At 47.3% G+C, this 13,285-nt stretch overlaps 1 protein-coding gene across 2 annotated transcripts in view; it reads right to left on the bottom strand.

Annotated features, from left to right (window-relative positions):
* Positions 1–3,442: 3,442 nt before the first annotated feature.
* The window catches only part of LOC133357491 (calpain-5-like), a 47,599-nt gene continuing 37,756 nt past the window's right edge, over positions 3,443–13,285 (bottom strand). Inside the window, exons 10-13 of one of the 2 annotated variants that reach the window (XM_061575452.1) lie at positions 11,214–11,323; positions 7,640–7,671; positions 7,046–7,150; positions 3,443–5,131 (exon numbers count right to left, since the gene is read on the bottom strand). In XM_061575452.1, coding sequence (XP_061431436.1) covers positions 4,955–5,131; positions 7,046–7,150; positions 7,640–7,671; positions 11,214–11,323 — 424 coding nt within the window. In that variant the 3' untranslated portion in view covers positions 3,443–4,954. Of the gene's footprint in view, positions 5,132–7,045; positions 7,183–7,639; positions 7,672–11,213; positions 11,324–13,285 lie in introns of both variants that reach the window. The other variant, XM_061575453.1, reaches the window with a different exon arrangement.

Below are 13,285 nucleotides of genomic sequence, written 5' to 3'. Positions count from 1 at the left end.
ACAGGGGTATCAGTTGTGAGTGCGAAGGGACTGGTGGCTACGTCAGCTAATGACAGGGGAATCAGTTGTGAGTGCGAAGGGACTGGTGGCTACGTCAGCTAATGACAGGGGTATCAGTTGTGAGTGTGAAGGGACTGGTGGCTACGTGAGCTAATGACAGGGGTATCAGTTGTGAGTGTGAAGGGACTGGTGGCTACGTGAGCTAATGACGGGGGTATCAGTTGTGAGTGTGAAGGGACTGGTGGCTATGTGAGCTAATGACGGGGGTATCAGTTGTGAGTGCGAAGGGACTCGTGGATACGGGAATGATCGAGAATGGGGGCGTGGTCAGGTGACGGAAGAGGAAGGTGGAGTCTGCCGGTGGAGGGAGCTTCCAGAGTCAGCGAGAACGATCGAGAAGGGGGGCGTGGCCTCGTGTCGGTATAAAAGGGGGAGATGGACGGGAGACTCGGGGCTGTTGCAGTGGGGGTCTCCGCCTGATGTCAGGTGTCAACGTGTCTTCAATAGTGCCGTCTCGAGAGAAGCGTGTCAACTCGTCATTACACATTCATAGACTCACACAGAGACCCATAGAGTCACACAGAGAGCCATATACTCACACAGAGAGCCATTGACTCACACAGAAACCCATAGACTCACACAGAGAGCCATAGACTCACGAAGAGACCCATAGACTCACACAGAGACCCATAGAGTCACACAGAGAGCCATAGACTCACAAAGAGACCCATGTACTCACACAGAGACCCATAGACTCACACAGAGACCAATAGACGCACACAGAGAGCCATAGACTTACACAGAGACCCATAGACTCACACAGAGACCCATAGACTCACAAAGAGAACCATAGACTTACACAGAGACCCATAAACTCACACAGAGACCAATAGACGCACACAGAGAGCCATAGACTTACACAGAGACCCATAGACTCACGAAGAGACCCATAGACTAGCACAGAGACCCATAGACTAACACAGAGACCCACAGACTCACACAGAGACCCATAGACCCACACAGAGAGCCATAGACTCACGAAGAGACCCATAGACTCACACAGAGACCCATAGACTCACAAAGAGAACCATAGACTTACACAGAGACCCATAAACTCACACAGAGACCAATAGACGCACACAGAGAGCCATAGACTTACACAGAGACCCATAGACTCACGAAGAGACCCATAGACTAGCACAGAGACCCATAGACTAACACAGAGACCCACAGACTCACACAGAGACCCATAGACCCACACACAGAGCCATAGACTCACGAAGAGACCCATAGACTCACACAGAGACCCATAGACTCACACAGAGAGCCATAGACTCACACAGAGAGCCATAAACTCACGAAGAGACCCATAGACAGAGACCTATCGACTCCCCCAGCACCTCTGATTATCACGGTTGGCTACATTCGGTGAAAAATAAGTTAAACATACATACGTAACATTTGCAAATATGCTTGGGTTCATTTCACCACTCGCTGTCTCCCAGTGGAATTGTAAAGCTCTTGCCCCACATTGGAGCAGGCGAACTCCACATTTTATTTTCACGAATTTATTTGACCAAATAAGGCCCCTCTGAGCTCTGTAGCTGAAGCAATCTGGCCATAAATGATAGCTCAAGGAATTGGCTTATCACGTGGAAATGTATAGCAACCAAACAATCTAAACGCGTGACGTTGATTCTAAATGTGGAGGGGAAATCGGAGGGGTCGGGAGAAAAATCCACACGGCCACGGGCAGAGAGAGAGACACGCAAACTCCAGATACACAGCAGGCGTCAAGGGTCGGGATCGAACCCACGACCATCTGTATACCAGGCGAGGTTGTTAACATCTCACCACATGCAAACTCCAAATATACAGCAGGCGTCAGGGTCGGGATCGAACCCACGACCACCTGTATACCAGGCGAGGTTGTTAACATCTCACCACATGCAAACTCCAAATATACAGCAGGCGTCAGGGTCGGGATCGAACCCACGACCACCTGTATACCAGGCGAGGTTGTTAACATCTCACCACATGCAAACTCCAAATATACAGCAGGCGTCAGGGTCGGGATCGAACCCACAACCACCTGTATACCAGGCGAGGGAGTTAACATCTCGCCACCGTGGCGTGGTCGCGTGACCGGCACTTTTTAAAATCGAGACATCGAAGCCAGTCGAAAGGAAAAGCAACTCAATACATCAACAAATAATCAGACGTAACATTTTTATTTTTTACTTAAAACACCCAAGCCGTGTATTGCAGGCTGCCCAACGTAAGCTTGAAGCATTCTTAGCGTGTAAAAAAATATATGTATTTATATATTAAAGCGAAAGTAACGATTTAGTGACACCACGCAGCTTTATGTATATAACATCGGTACAGTATTACGGATGGGGTAAGTGCAAAGGGGTTTGTAGTGATGTTGTCCTAAAGAACTCCACTCAGCCTCCCAACACGTTCAGAAGGTGAAAGATGTTTAAACACCAAATAGAAACCTTTTTGCGAGGAATTAAGGACTGCATTGACCAGGCGTAATTGTGGTTAACATGCAAACAAACATGTTCTGATAATACATTAATTAATTCTAGATTTGGGGTTTTCGTGACTGCAAGGACCCATACTCGGTTAAGTCGGGTAGGTGAAAAAATAAAATAAAAAATAAGAATAAAAAGAAAGAATAAAATAGATTTCGTTATTTCTATTTTATTCTTTAATTTTTATTCTCATTTTTATTTTCACCTACGTGACTTTACCGAAAGAACCAAAGAGTATAATACATGCATTGCCTTTTTGAAATCGACGAAGGCTGTCTATGGTGTAGGCCAATCAGTTTCAAAGACAACGCATTTCTAATTATCGGAACGTGTTGTTTGCATGTTCACCGCATGTACGTGTGGTTAATGCAGACTTCATTCCTAGCAAAATGTTTCTATTTGGCTTTTGAACATCGTGTTTGATTGCCAGAGAGAGGACAAGCACCTATTATTACACTGGTCAAAAAAAAAAAAAAAAATTCTGGCCTGGAATTTTGCAGCTGTTCTAGACTAATTTCAGGGTGCTGATTCCAAATCTGATCTCAGATTTGCTCTGTCACATCTCATTTTATGCTATCGGCATACCCCATTTTCATTGATTTTACCCGAAATTAACTCTGTCACTTATGATTACAAGTTGTTGCGAGTCAGTGACTGCTTTAGTGTTCAAATATGGTGCTGTAGTTTTAGGATAGTGTGTTTATAATATCAGTTTATGTAGATATCCACATTTAATATTTTTCTTCTGCAGTTTTTATTGAAAATGCAATATTTGATATCTCAAAAACCTGATGTGATAAGACAAAAACTGATGCCAGATTTGGAATAAGCACCCCAAAATTAACTTAAACCCGTTGGAATACCTCATGCCAGAAAAAGTGTGTTGGCCAGTGTTATTTTCATATGTTCACATGCTCACGCCACGCCACACAGATGACGTGTATCCTTGCCACGCACACGAGACGCACACCGATTTCTGTTCAACATTTCTGTGCCTTCATTCGGTGATCGCGCTACGGTCGGTCTGAGATATGTATCTGCCCAAGCCGATTCCATAAACACCGATCTTGTACCTTTGTGAAATGGTGTTGATTTCACCACGTGACCGAGTTGTTGTTTTTGCATTGATTCCTATTTACTACATCGCTCTACCGTGTTCAACTTGTTTCATGGTTGGTCATATTTTTGATCCCTAGGTCACCCTTGCAACTGAAACTCATTAGGGTATCTTTATTTCTCACCCAGTCACACAAAATAAACTTGACTTATATCATGGAATACCTTTTTTGCCAGTATCAAAGTATGAAAAATAAGAATGTATTTTACCCTTTCTGGCAATAAAACAGGAGGTGTTAAGATGTTAAAACACCAAATAGATTCATTTTGCCGGGAATCAAGTTTGCATTAACCACACGTACCTGTGGTAAACATGCAAACACAAACATGCTCCGATAACATATGGCATTGTCTTTGAAACTGATTGACCCCGTCTCACCAGAGTCAGACCAGAGAACGCCAAAAGGCGAACGGGTACTTTTATTGCCAGAAATGGTCAAACATATTCTTGTTTTTCATACTTTGACTTGACAGATGCAAAGCGAGGAATTTGATCAGCCTCAGCACGAACCCACTCATCGTCTTTATTTCAATACTGGACGAATCCGATGAGCTATGAAGCTCTTTGGCACAGATGTTCAGCCACCACGCTCCACCACTGTCCTTCGTAGCCCAGCGTCCGGAACCCATCGTGGTGCAGTTGCACCGCCTACACACTCGATGGCGATACTGATTAACGCAGTTTCAACACTGACACACAGAGACTCAACACTGACACACAGAGACTCAACACTGACACACAGTCTCAACACTGACACACAGTCTCAACACTGACACACAGAGACTCAACACTGACACACACAGTCTCAACACTGACCCACAGCCTCAACACTGACAGAGACTCAACACTGACACACAGTATCAACACTGACACAGTGTCAACACTGACCCACAGCCTCAACACTGACACACAGAGACTCAACACTGACACACAGTCTCAACACTGAACCACAGTCTCAACACTGACAGCCTCAACACTGACACACAGTCTCAACACTGACCCACAGCCATACTTGCAGACTGCCTTTTCCGAAAGTGGCCATCAGGGGGCGCAATAAGCCAATCTTGGCCAATGGACGCCTTGCTCGTCACAAGTGACGGTACAGCCTCAATGTCCACGCCATCCCAATTACCCACAGATCCAATTGCTGCGCGACTCCCTCTTATCCGTCCTGCTCCTTGCTCATGAGCAAATTCGGAAGATCTCTCGGGGGTTGGCGGTGCGTGGAGGTGTGGAGTTGAGGTGGGAGGGGAGGGGAGAAGGGGGTTCGTGGGTTCGTGAGTTCGTGGTCCCGGGCTCAGAGCGCCGTGATGTCGTCGCTGCACCGCACGTGGACAATGACGGTGCCGCCACCGCTGCCACCGCCGCCCTCCCGCGTCTCCAGCTGCAGCGTGTGCTCGTCTTCGGCCTGGTTCAGTTCCGGCAGCCCCACCTCGCCAAGGAGCTCGTCCTTGAGCCAGTGGCTTGACCACACCTGGCCGGAGGAAACGACGAGCGGGTCCGGCAGTCAGGGCCACCTTTAGAGGCTTGCGGAATAATAAAACATCGATTCACCGCGGTAGCCCCCCCGCCACCCACCCCACCTCTAACGGGGGTGAGAACCGGAGGTCGCAAACGGGTTTTGATTCCTTACCCGTACCCGGCCGCACCAGGGTCGAAAATGGGTACTCTACCCGTACCCGTACCCTACCCGAAATGAGTGACAAACGGTTACTCACCAGTGACTCACGGTCTACCCGTACCCGTACCCGGCCGCACCAGGGTCGCAAACGGCTACCCGTACCCGGCCGGGTACGGGTAGCCGGGTATCGGGTAGGGTACGGGTATCGGGTACCCGGTTGCGACCTCTGGTGAGAACTCGAAGTGACCAGGACAAGAATCTCATTGCCAGCGCGATATAAAACTGTTAATAACAAAAAACTATCAACAATTTTTATTTTACCAGGTAAGGCCCACTGAGCTATGCAACTATTTTGTTCAGAAGCGACATGGTTACACAAATGATAGCTCAACGAAGTGGGTTATCATCATCGCGTGGACATTTATAGCAGGCAAATATGCATGTTTATAAAAAGTCGAGGGAAAAACCAGAGGACACGGAGACAAATCCATGCAACCACGGGGAGAGAGAGACACGCGCAAACTCCAAATATACAGGCGTTGGGGGTCTGGATCGAACCCACGACCTCCTGCATATCAAGCGAGGGAGATCATATCTCGCCACCGCATCACGCCAAACTTGGCGGGACACTGTTGAACAAGTAGTCACGAAACTCGAGTGAGGCTTTTAACAAATAGTAATCCTTTACAATTGCCAAGTGAGTGGTGTATTACATCCGTAGATTCCAATGGGTCACCACCATCAGGATGTAGAGGCCAGGGTAAATAAGTAATATTAAAACATACTTTTTTTTAAACATGCTTTATTTAAATGTACCGTACGAGTAATGGCAGAACTCCACGACTCCAGGAAGTGGCCCGTGGTGATTTACAGCCAACGTCAGTTGAGCGTGGACAATTAGACCCAAGCCGAAACATAACATATAAAAATGAATTTTAAAAATACTTTTTTATTTCTTTTGATAGAATATAGTATTGTCATTAGTATGACATAAGTATACCAAGTTTGCAGTCGATACCACATTGGGAAGTGGGTTAAAATTGAGCTACAAGATTTGAGGATACAACAACAACAACAGACAGAGTGAGTTAAATAAAAAGCGTGAAATAAAAAAAGGTGAGTTTTCAAGATGAGACTTAAATAACTATGGGACCTATGCATTGTCTCGTTTCAAAGACAAAGCATATACGGTATTATCCGAGCGTGTTTGTTTTGCAAGTACTTGGTGCATTTGGTGCCTTGCAAAATTGAATGATACAGACACAAGTCACCTGGATGACAATGGAATAATACAGATAATGATAATTGGTTTTTTACCCTTCTATCTGGCAACAAAACTGACACCTTTTTTACAAGGAGTCATGTTTACATAGACCACAATACCTGCAGTCATAATGCAAACAAAAAACATAACTCTGATAATGTGCACTGTCCTTGAAGTTGATTGGTCGGGTTGGACCAGATGACGCCAAAATGTGCCTTTTGGCGTCATCTGGTCCAACCCATGTGAGACTAGGCTCTAAGGAAAGCTGTCTCGGGTGTGGACCAATCAACTTGAAGGACAGTGCATACATTATCAGAGTTGTGTTTTTTGTTTGCATTATGACTGCAGGTATTGTGGTCTATGCAAACATGACTCCTTGTAAAAAAGATGTCAGTTTTGTTGCCAGATAGAAGGGTAAAAAAGCAATTATCATATTTTTACTGGCAAATGAGGTTCCAATAGAATACAGAAAATGACAATGAAATAATGCAAGTACAAATCACCTGGATGACAATGGGCTTGTCTGGCCTTCGCTGGTAGAAGATGGCCCTCGTGTTGAAGGCCGCCTCCTGCGTGCCCTTGAAGACGTCGGACTTCACCCGCACGTCCTCGCAGATGATCACTCCGTACGGGCTGATGCCTGGGCAAGACGTCGCGCGCTCTTAACTTCCGTGGGACAGGGAGGTCAGAGGTCAGAGTACCGAGGCGGCTACGTTAGGAAAAAAATTAACTCGTAAAAACTAAGTTTTTCACTATAAATCCTTTATATGCGTGGCGGCTAGAGTCCTCTCGTCCTCTGGCTTGAGATGGCTGCCACCTATGGGTCAGATGATTGCCTGCCACCATTAAGCAATTGGTAAATACATTTTTAAAAAAAATTCCTAAAAGTGTAAAATTTTGGAAAATAAATTGTCACGCACAACGAGTCTGTGTGCAAAATGTCAGCTCGATTGGATCACGGGAAGTGGGTTAAAAAACGAGCGAAAGATTTGCACGGTCGTAAGCGCACAAGCAAGCAAGTGAACTTAATATAAAGGATTTAAAAACATTTGGTCCCTGCCATGGGAATGTGGAATTTCCACCGCCGGCTGCACGACCTCGCAGATGATCACTCCATACGGGCTGATGCCTGGGCAAGACGTCGCGCTCTTAACTTCTGGTGGAACCGGGAGGTGCTTTGGTGCCATGCGCTCAGAGGTCAAAGCACCAAGCTGGCAGCATATAGGAAAATGTTTGTCCCTGTCATGGGAATGTGGAATTTCCACCGCTGGCTCCAGGGATCAACAACGCAGCTGTGCGTCATCGCCGTTACCATCGGCTGCGTCTTTGCGGGCACCGCTTGACGTTGCAACTCCCTCCTGCCATCACCGTCCCGTTCCCCCCAGCTGCAATAAGAGGATCAGTGGCAAAAGGCCGCGCCTCCGATGAGCGCGGTTGGCTACGTACGGTGCGAAAGAAGTTCAACACACACACACACATGTAATTGTGAGAACCCTGTTCAGTTCGAGAAACACGTTGCGATCTTGCCTATTACAACTTTGGAAGAAGAAGAGCTAACTCCTGCCTCAGCAGTTCTTTTGAAAATCCTTTATATTAAGTTCGCTTGCTTGCTTAGGACCGTGCAAATCTTTCGGTCGTTTTTTAAATCCACTTCCCGTGATCCAATCGAGCTGACAGTTTCCACACAGACTCGTTGTGCGTGACAATTAATGTTCGTGAAAAAAAAAAATTCAAAAATTTTACACTTTTTTGGACAAAAATATTATATTTAATTACCAATTGCTTAATGGTGCAATGCAATCATCTGACCCATAGGTGGAAGCCATCTCAAGCCAGAGGACGAGAGGACTCTCGCCGCCACGCATATAAAGGATTTAAAGTGAAAAACTTTGTTTTTACTGGTTATACTTATTTTCACGCTTTTATATAACTCGCTCTGTCTGTTCTATAATCAACTCTGTCTGTTGACGTATCCTCAAATCTTGTAACTCAATTTTAACCCACTTCCCAATGTGGTATCGACTGCAAACTTGTTATACGTATGTCATCCTGATGACAATACTATATTATATCATTGAAAATAAAAACATTATTTTTTTAAACGATCTTTTTTATATGTTATGTTTCGGCTTGGGTCTAATTGTCCACGCTCAACTGACGTTGGCTGTAAATCACCACGCTCCCTTACGCTATGGCAAGCTTCGGGGCCACTTCCTGGAGACGTGGAGTTCTTCCATTACTAGTACATTTCATAAAAGCGTGTTTAAAAAAAAGTATTTTTAAATATTACTTATCTCCCCCCACATTTAGAATCAATGTCACGCATTTAGAGTATTTGGCTACGATACATTATCACGTAACGATAAGCCACTTTGTTGAGCCGTCATCTGTTAAAGCCAGGTCGTTTCTGAAAAATAGCTACAGTACATAACTCACTGGGCCTTACCTAATAAAATAAATGAAATAGTTTCGTTTAACTTGGCATCTCATCTCAATCCTCCCCCCTCCCTCTCTGTGCGAGCCGCATTCTCTCTCAGAGACGTCCGTGTCGATCATATGGCGTCCCTTGATACCAGCTCACTTCATGACCTATTTAAAATATGTTGTATTCATATTACTTGGTAATAAGGCCCACTGAATTGGAAAATTATAGCAGCCAAATACTCGAAACGCGTGATGTCGATTCTAAATGTGGAGGGGGAAACCCGGAAGACCCGGAGGAAAATCCACGAGACCACGGGGAGAGAGAGAGAGACACGCAAACTGCAAACATACAGCAGCAGGCGTCAGGGTCGGGAGTGAACCCACGACCTTCTGTATACCAGGCGAGGTAGTTAACATCTCCTAGCCACCGTGATGATGATGATGAGAGAGAGACACGCAAACTCCAAACATACAGCAGGCGTCAGGGTCGGGATCGAACCCACGACCTCCTGTATACCAGGCGAGGTAGTTAACATCTCCTAGCCACCGTGATGATGATGAGAGAGAGAGACGCAGACTCCAAATATACAGGAGCAGGCGTCAGGGTCGGGATCGAACCCACGACCTCCTGTATACCAGGCGAGGTAGTTAACATCTCCTAGCCACCGTGGCGCCCCTAACCCAAAGCACGCGGCCTAACCCAAAAAAAACCGTGACTATAAAAACCGAACTTTATTTCTTTGAAGGCACCCGTCTTAAGGCAAGGCGGACATACAACCGCCAATCATTTACGAATCATTACTAGTCCTCAAATGTGTAACCGCATTGAGATAATTATTAATGGGCCGCTTTGTTGAGCTATCATTTGTGGCCAGGTCGCTTCTGAAAAATAAGTAAATACCTGGGTGGCCTTTGTCTGGAAGGATGGGGATGGTTTAATGTTGTATTTGTGTGTTTGGGTGATTTTTTTTACCTTTCTTGAACTTTGCACTGCTATCGTGCTTTTGTACCGTTTGTTATTGTAACGTTCTGACCCCGTGCCCATACTGTTTCAAGTTTCAAGTTCACTTATTTGGTATAGCCCTGTGAGCCATTCGGCTCTTGAATCGGGTGCAACCGCAACAAAAAAAAACATGAACAAAAAACATCTTAAAGTGAATATGTGACTAAGTGCAAACAGAAAATCCAAGAAAAGACAGCAAAATATTGCAGAAAAAAACCGTACACCAACGCTGTGTGCAAAAATCCCAGTGGGATGCAAGTCAAACAACAACAACCACAAGACAACTTAGATTAAGGCCATCAGTCTAACTCTGTACTACAACAAACAAACATGGCTAAACCAATACACTTTTCGAAATCACCAAAATAAATCTATGGACATCTGTGACAAAAGAGCTTCATGGATCATCGGATTCCTGCTGCCAGTATAAATACAATATTACAGGTAGGAACAACAGGTTCCACACTGCCCACCAGGCATTATGTGTCTGTCTGTCGTGCATATTTGTCTGTCGTGCACGAATGCGCTGTCCAACCAAGTTCCTACCTGCCCACTCCGAAGGAACGTGTTCTGATTCTGTTAGGCCACGTGGCGGAGCCAAGCGGAGCGACGAGGCAGTTGAGTGTGGATTTAAAGCTTTCGTGACTGCAGGGATTCATCTTCTTGGTTCTTTCGGTAAAGTCACGTAGAATGGAAATAATAAAATAATAAAAAATTTAACATAATAAAATAATTCTCACGACGTTTCGGCCACAACGCATGCAGCCGTCCTTAGGTGGAGAACAGGTCTGAGAACAGGTCTGTCCTCTCGACGGCTGCTTGCGTTGTGGCCGAAACGTCGTGAGAATTATTTTATTATGTTTAATTTTTATTATTTTATTATTTCCATTCTACGTGACTTTACCGAAAGAACCAAGAAGATGAATCCCTGCAGTCACGAAAGCTTTAAATCGAAATTTAATTATTTCATAATTTTAATTTTTTAAATTTTATTATTTCCCTTCTACGTGACTTTACCGAAAGAACCAAGAAGATGAATCCCTGCAGTCACGAAAGCTTTAAATCGAAATGCAATTATTTTATTATTATATTTTTTATTATTTTATTATTTCCCTTCTACGTGACTTTACCGAAAGAACCAAGAAGACAGTTGAGTGTGGTTCTTTCCGCGACGCGGCGAGTGCCACGCGGTGTGATGGGGGCCATAGGGAGGGTGGGTGGGTAGGTGGGGGGAGAGACAACACCTGTCTTGCCGGGGACCTTGGCAGCGCGAAGGTGAACGGTGACCACCCTCACCGGGGGTCGATGGAACATGACCCAGCACGACTCGAGCGGACTGTCCTTGGTCAGCTCCCTGCACCGCCACCGACGGCGACAAAAAACCCGGCACGGCTCTCTCAGCAGCAGCAGCAGCGGCGGCCGCGCCTCCGATTTAGCGCGGCTGGCTTACGTACGGCGGCAAAAAAGTTCTACGTACGTGCGGATGCTCGCAGCGATCCGCAGGCGAACCGGTGCTGCTACAAACAACCGCGATGACCACCACCACCGCCGCCAGCAACAACAACAACAGCAGCAACAGCAATGATCTACTCTGCCAACAGCTGCTCATCCAACAACCTCGGCTACCAGGTCAACCTCCACCGACAACGGCCCGGCTCTCAGTGGCCGTGATTCCACTCACAGCAAGCCGCGGGTCAACTGGTGCTACTGCAGCCACCACCACAACCACCACCACCAGCAACAACAATTACAGCAGCAGCAACGATCTACTCATCCAACCACCCCGGCTACCAAGTCAATCTCCACCGTCAACGGTTCCCCGTGATCACGGCCCGTCTCCGCTCACAGCTAAGCGGACGGTGTTTAAACTAAACTATTTTATTTATCGGCTAAAACCCACCGAGCTTTGAGCTCTTGTTTCAGACGTGATAGCTCATGAAAGTGGCTGATCATCATCATCATCGCCGTCGACGTCATCATCATCACGTGTGAAAATTCATAGGACCAGCCAAATAATCTAAGCGTGTGTTGTTTCTAAACGTGGAAGGGGGGGGAGGGAAACCGGAGGAACCCGGAGAACAATCAATGCTGTGACAACCACGTAAAGAGAGAGAGTGTGGGTCTGGTTGGCTGGCGTGGTTAAGGGTTAGGGTTAGGTGTGGAGCGTGGGTCTGGTTGGCTGGTGTGGCTAGAGGTGAGGGTTAGGTGTGGAGGGTGGGTCTGGTTGGCTGGTGTGGTTAGGGGTGAGGGCTAGGTGTGGAGCGTGGGTCTGGTTGGCTGGTGTGGCTAGAGGTGAGGGTTAGGTGTGGAGGGTGGGTCTGGTTGGCTGGTGTGGTTAGGGGTGAGGGCTAGGTGTGGAGCGTGGGTCTGGTTGGCTGGTGTAGTTAGGGGTGAGGGCTAGGTGTGGAGCGTGGGTCTGGTTGGCTGGTGTGGTTAGGGGTGAGGGCTAGGTGTGGAGCGTGGGTCTGGTTAGCTGGTGTGGAAAGGAGTGAGGGTTAGGTGTGGAGCGTGGGTCTGGTTGGCTGGTGTGGTTAGGGGTGAGGGCTAGGTGTGGAGCGTGGGTCTGGTTAGCTGGTGTGGTTAGGGGTGAGGGCTAGGTGTGGAGCGTGGGTCTGGTTAGCTGGTGTGGAAAGGAGTGAGGGTTAGGTGTGGAGGGTGGGTCTGGTTGGCTGGTGTGGTTAGGGGTGAGGGTTAGGTGTGGAGCGTGGGTCTGGTTGGCTGGCGTGGTTAGGGGTGAGGGTTAGGTGTGGAGGGTGGGTCTGGTTGGCTGGTGTGGTTAGGGGTGAGGGTTAGGTGTGGAGTGTGGGTCTGGTTGGCTGGTGTGGTTAGGGTTGAGGGTTAGGTGTGGAGTGTGGGTCTGGTTGGCTGGTGTGGTTAGGGGTGGGGGTTAGGTGTGGAGGGTGGGTCTGGTTGGCTGGTGTGGAAAGGAGTGAGGGTTAGGTGTGGAGTGTGGGTCTGGTTGGCTGGTGTGGTTAGGGGTGAGGGTTAGGTGTGGAGTGTGGGTCTGGTTGGCTGCTGTGGTTAGGGGTGAGGGTTAGGTGTGGAGTGTGGGTCTGGTTGGATGGTGTGGTTAGGGGTTGAGGGTTAGGTGTAGAGCGTGGGTCTGGTTGGCTGGTGTGGTTAGGGGTGAGGGTTAGGTGTGGAGTGTGGGTCTGGTTGGCTGGTGTGGTTAGGGGTTGAGGGCTAGGTGTAGAGCGTGGGTCTGGTTGGCTGGTGTGGTTAGGGGTGAGGGTTAGGTGTGGAGCGTGGGTCTGGTTGGCTGGTGTGGAAAGGGGTGAGGGTTAGGTGTGGAGTGTGGGTCTGGTTGGCTGGTGAG

This window comes from Lethenteron reissneri, chromosome 58 (assembly GCF_015708825.2).
Source record: "Lethenteron reissneri isolate LAM-NWPU_2019-01 chromosome 58, ASM1570882v1, whole genome shotgun sequence".
Taxonomy (NCBI): Eukaryota; Metazoa; Chordata; class Hyperoartia; order Petromyzontiformes; family Petromyzontidae; genus Lethenteron; species Lethenteron reissneri.
This window is presented reverse-complemented; position numbering and strand designations above follow the sequence as displayed.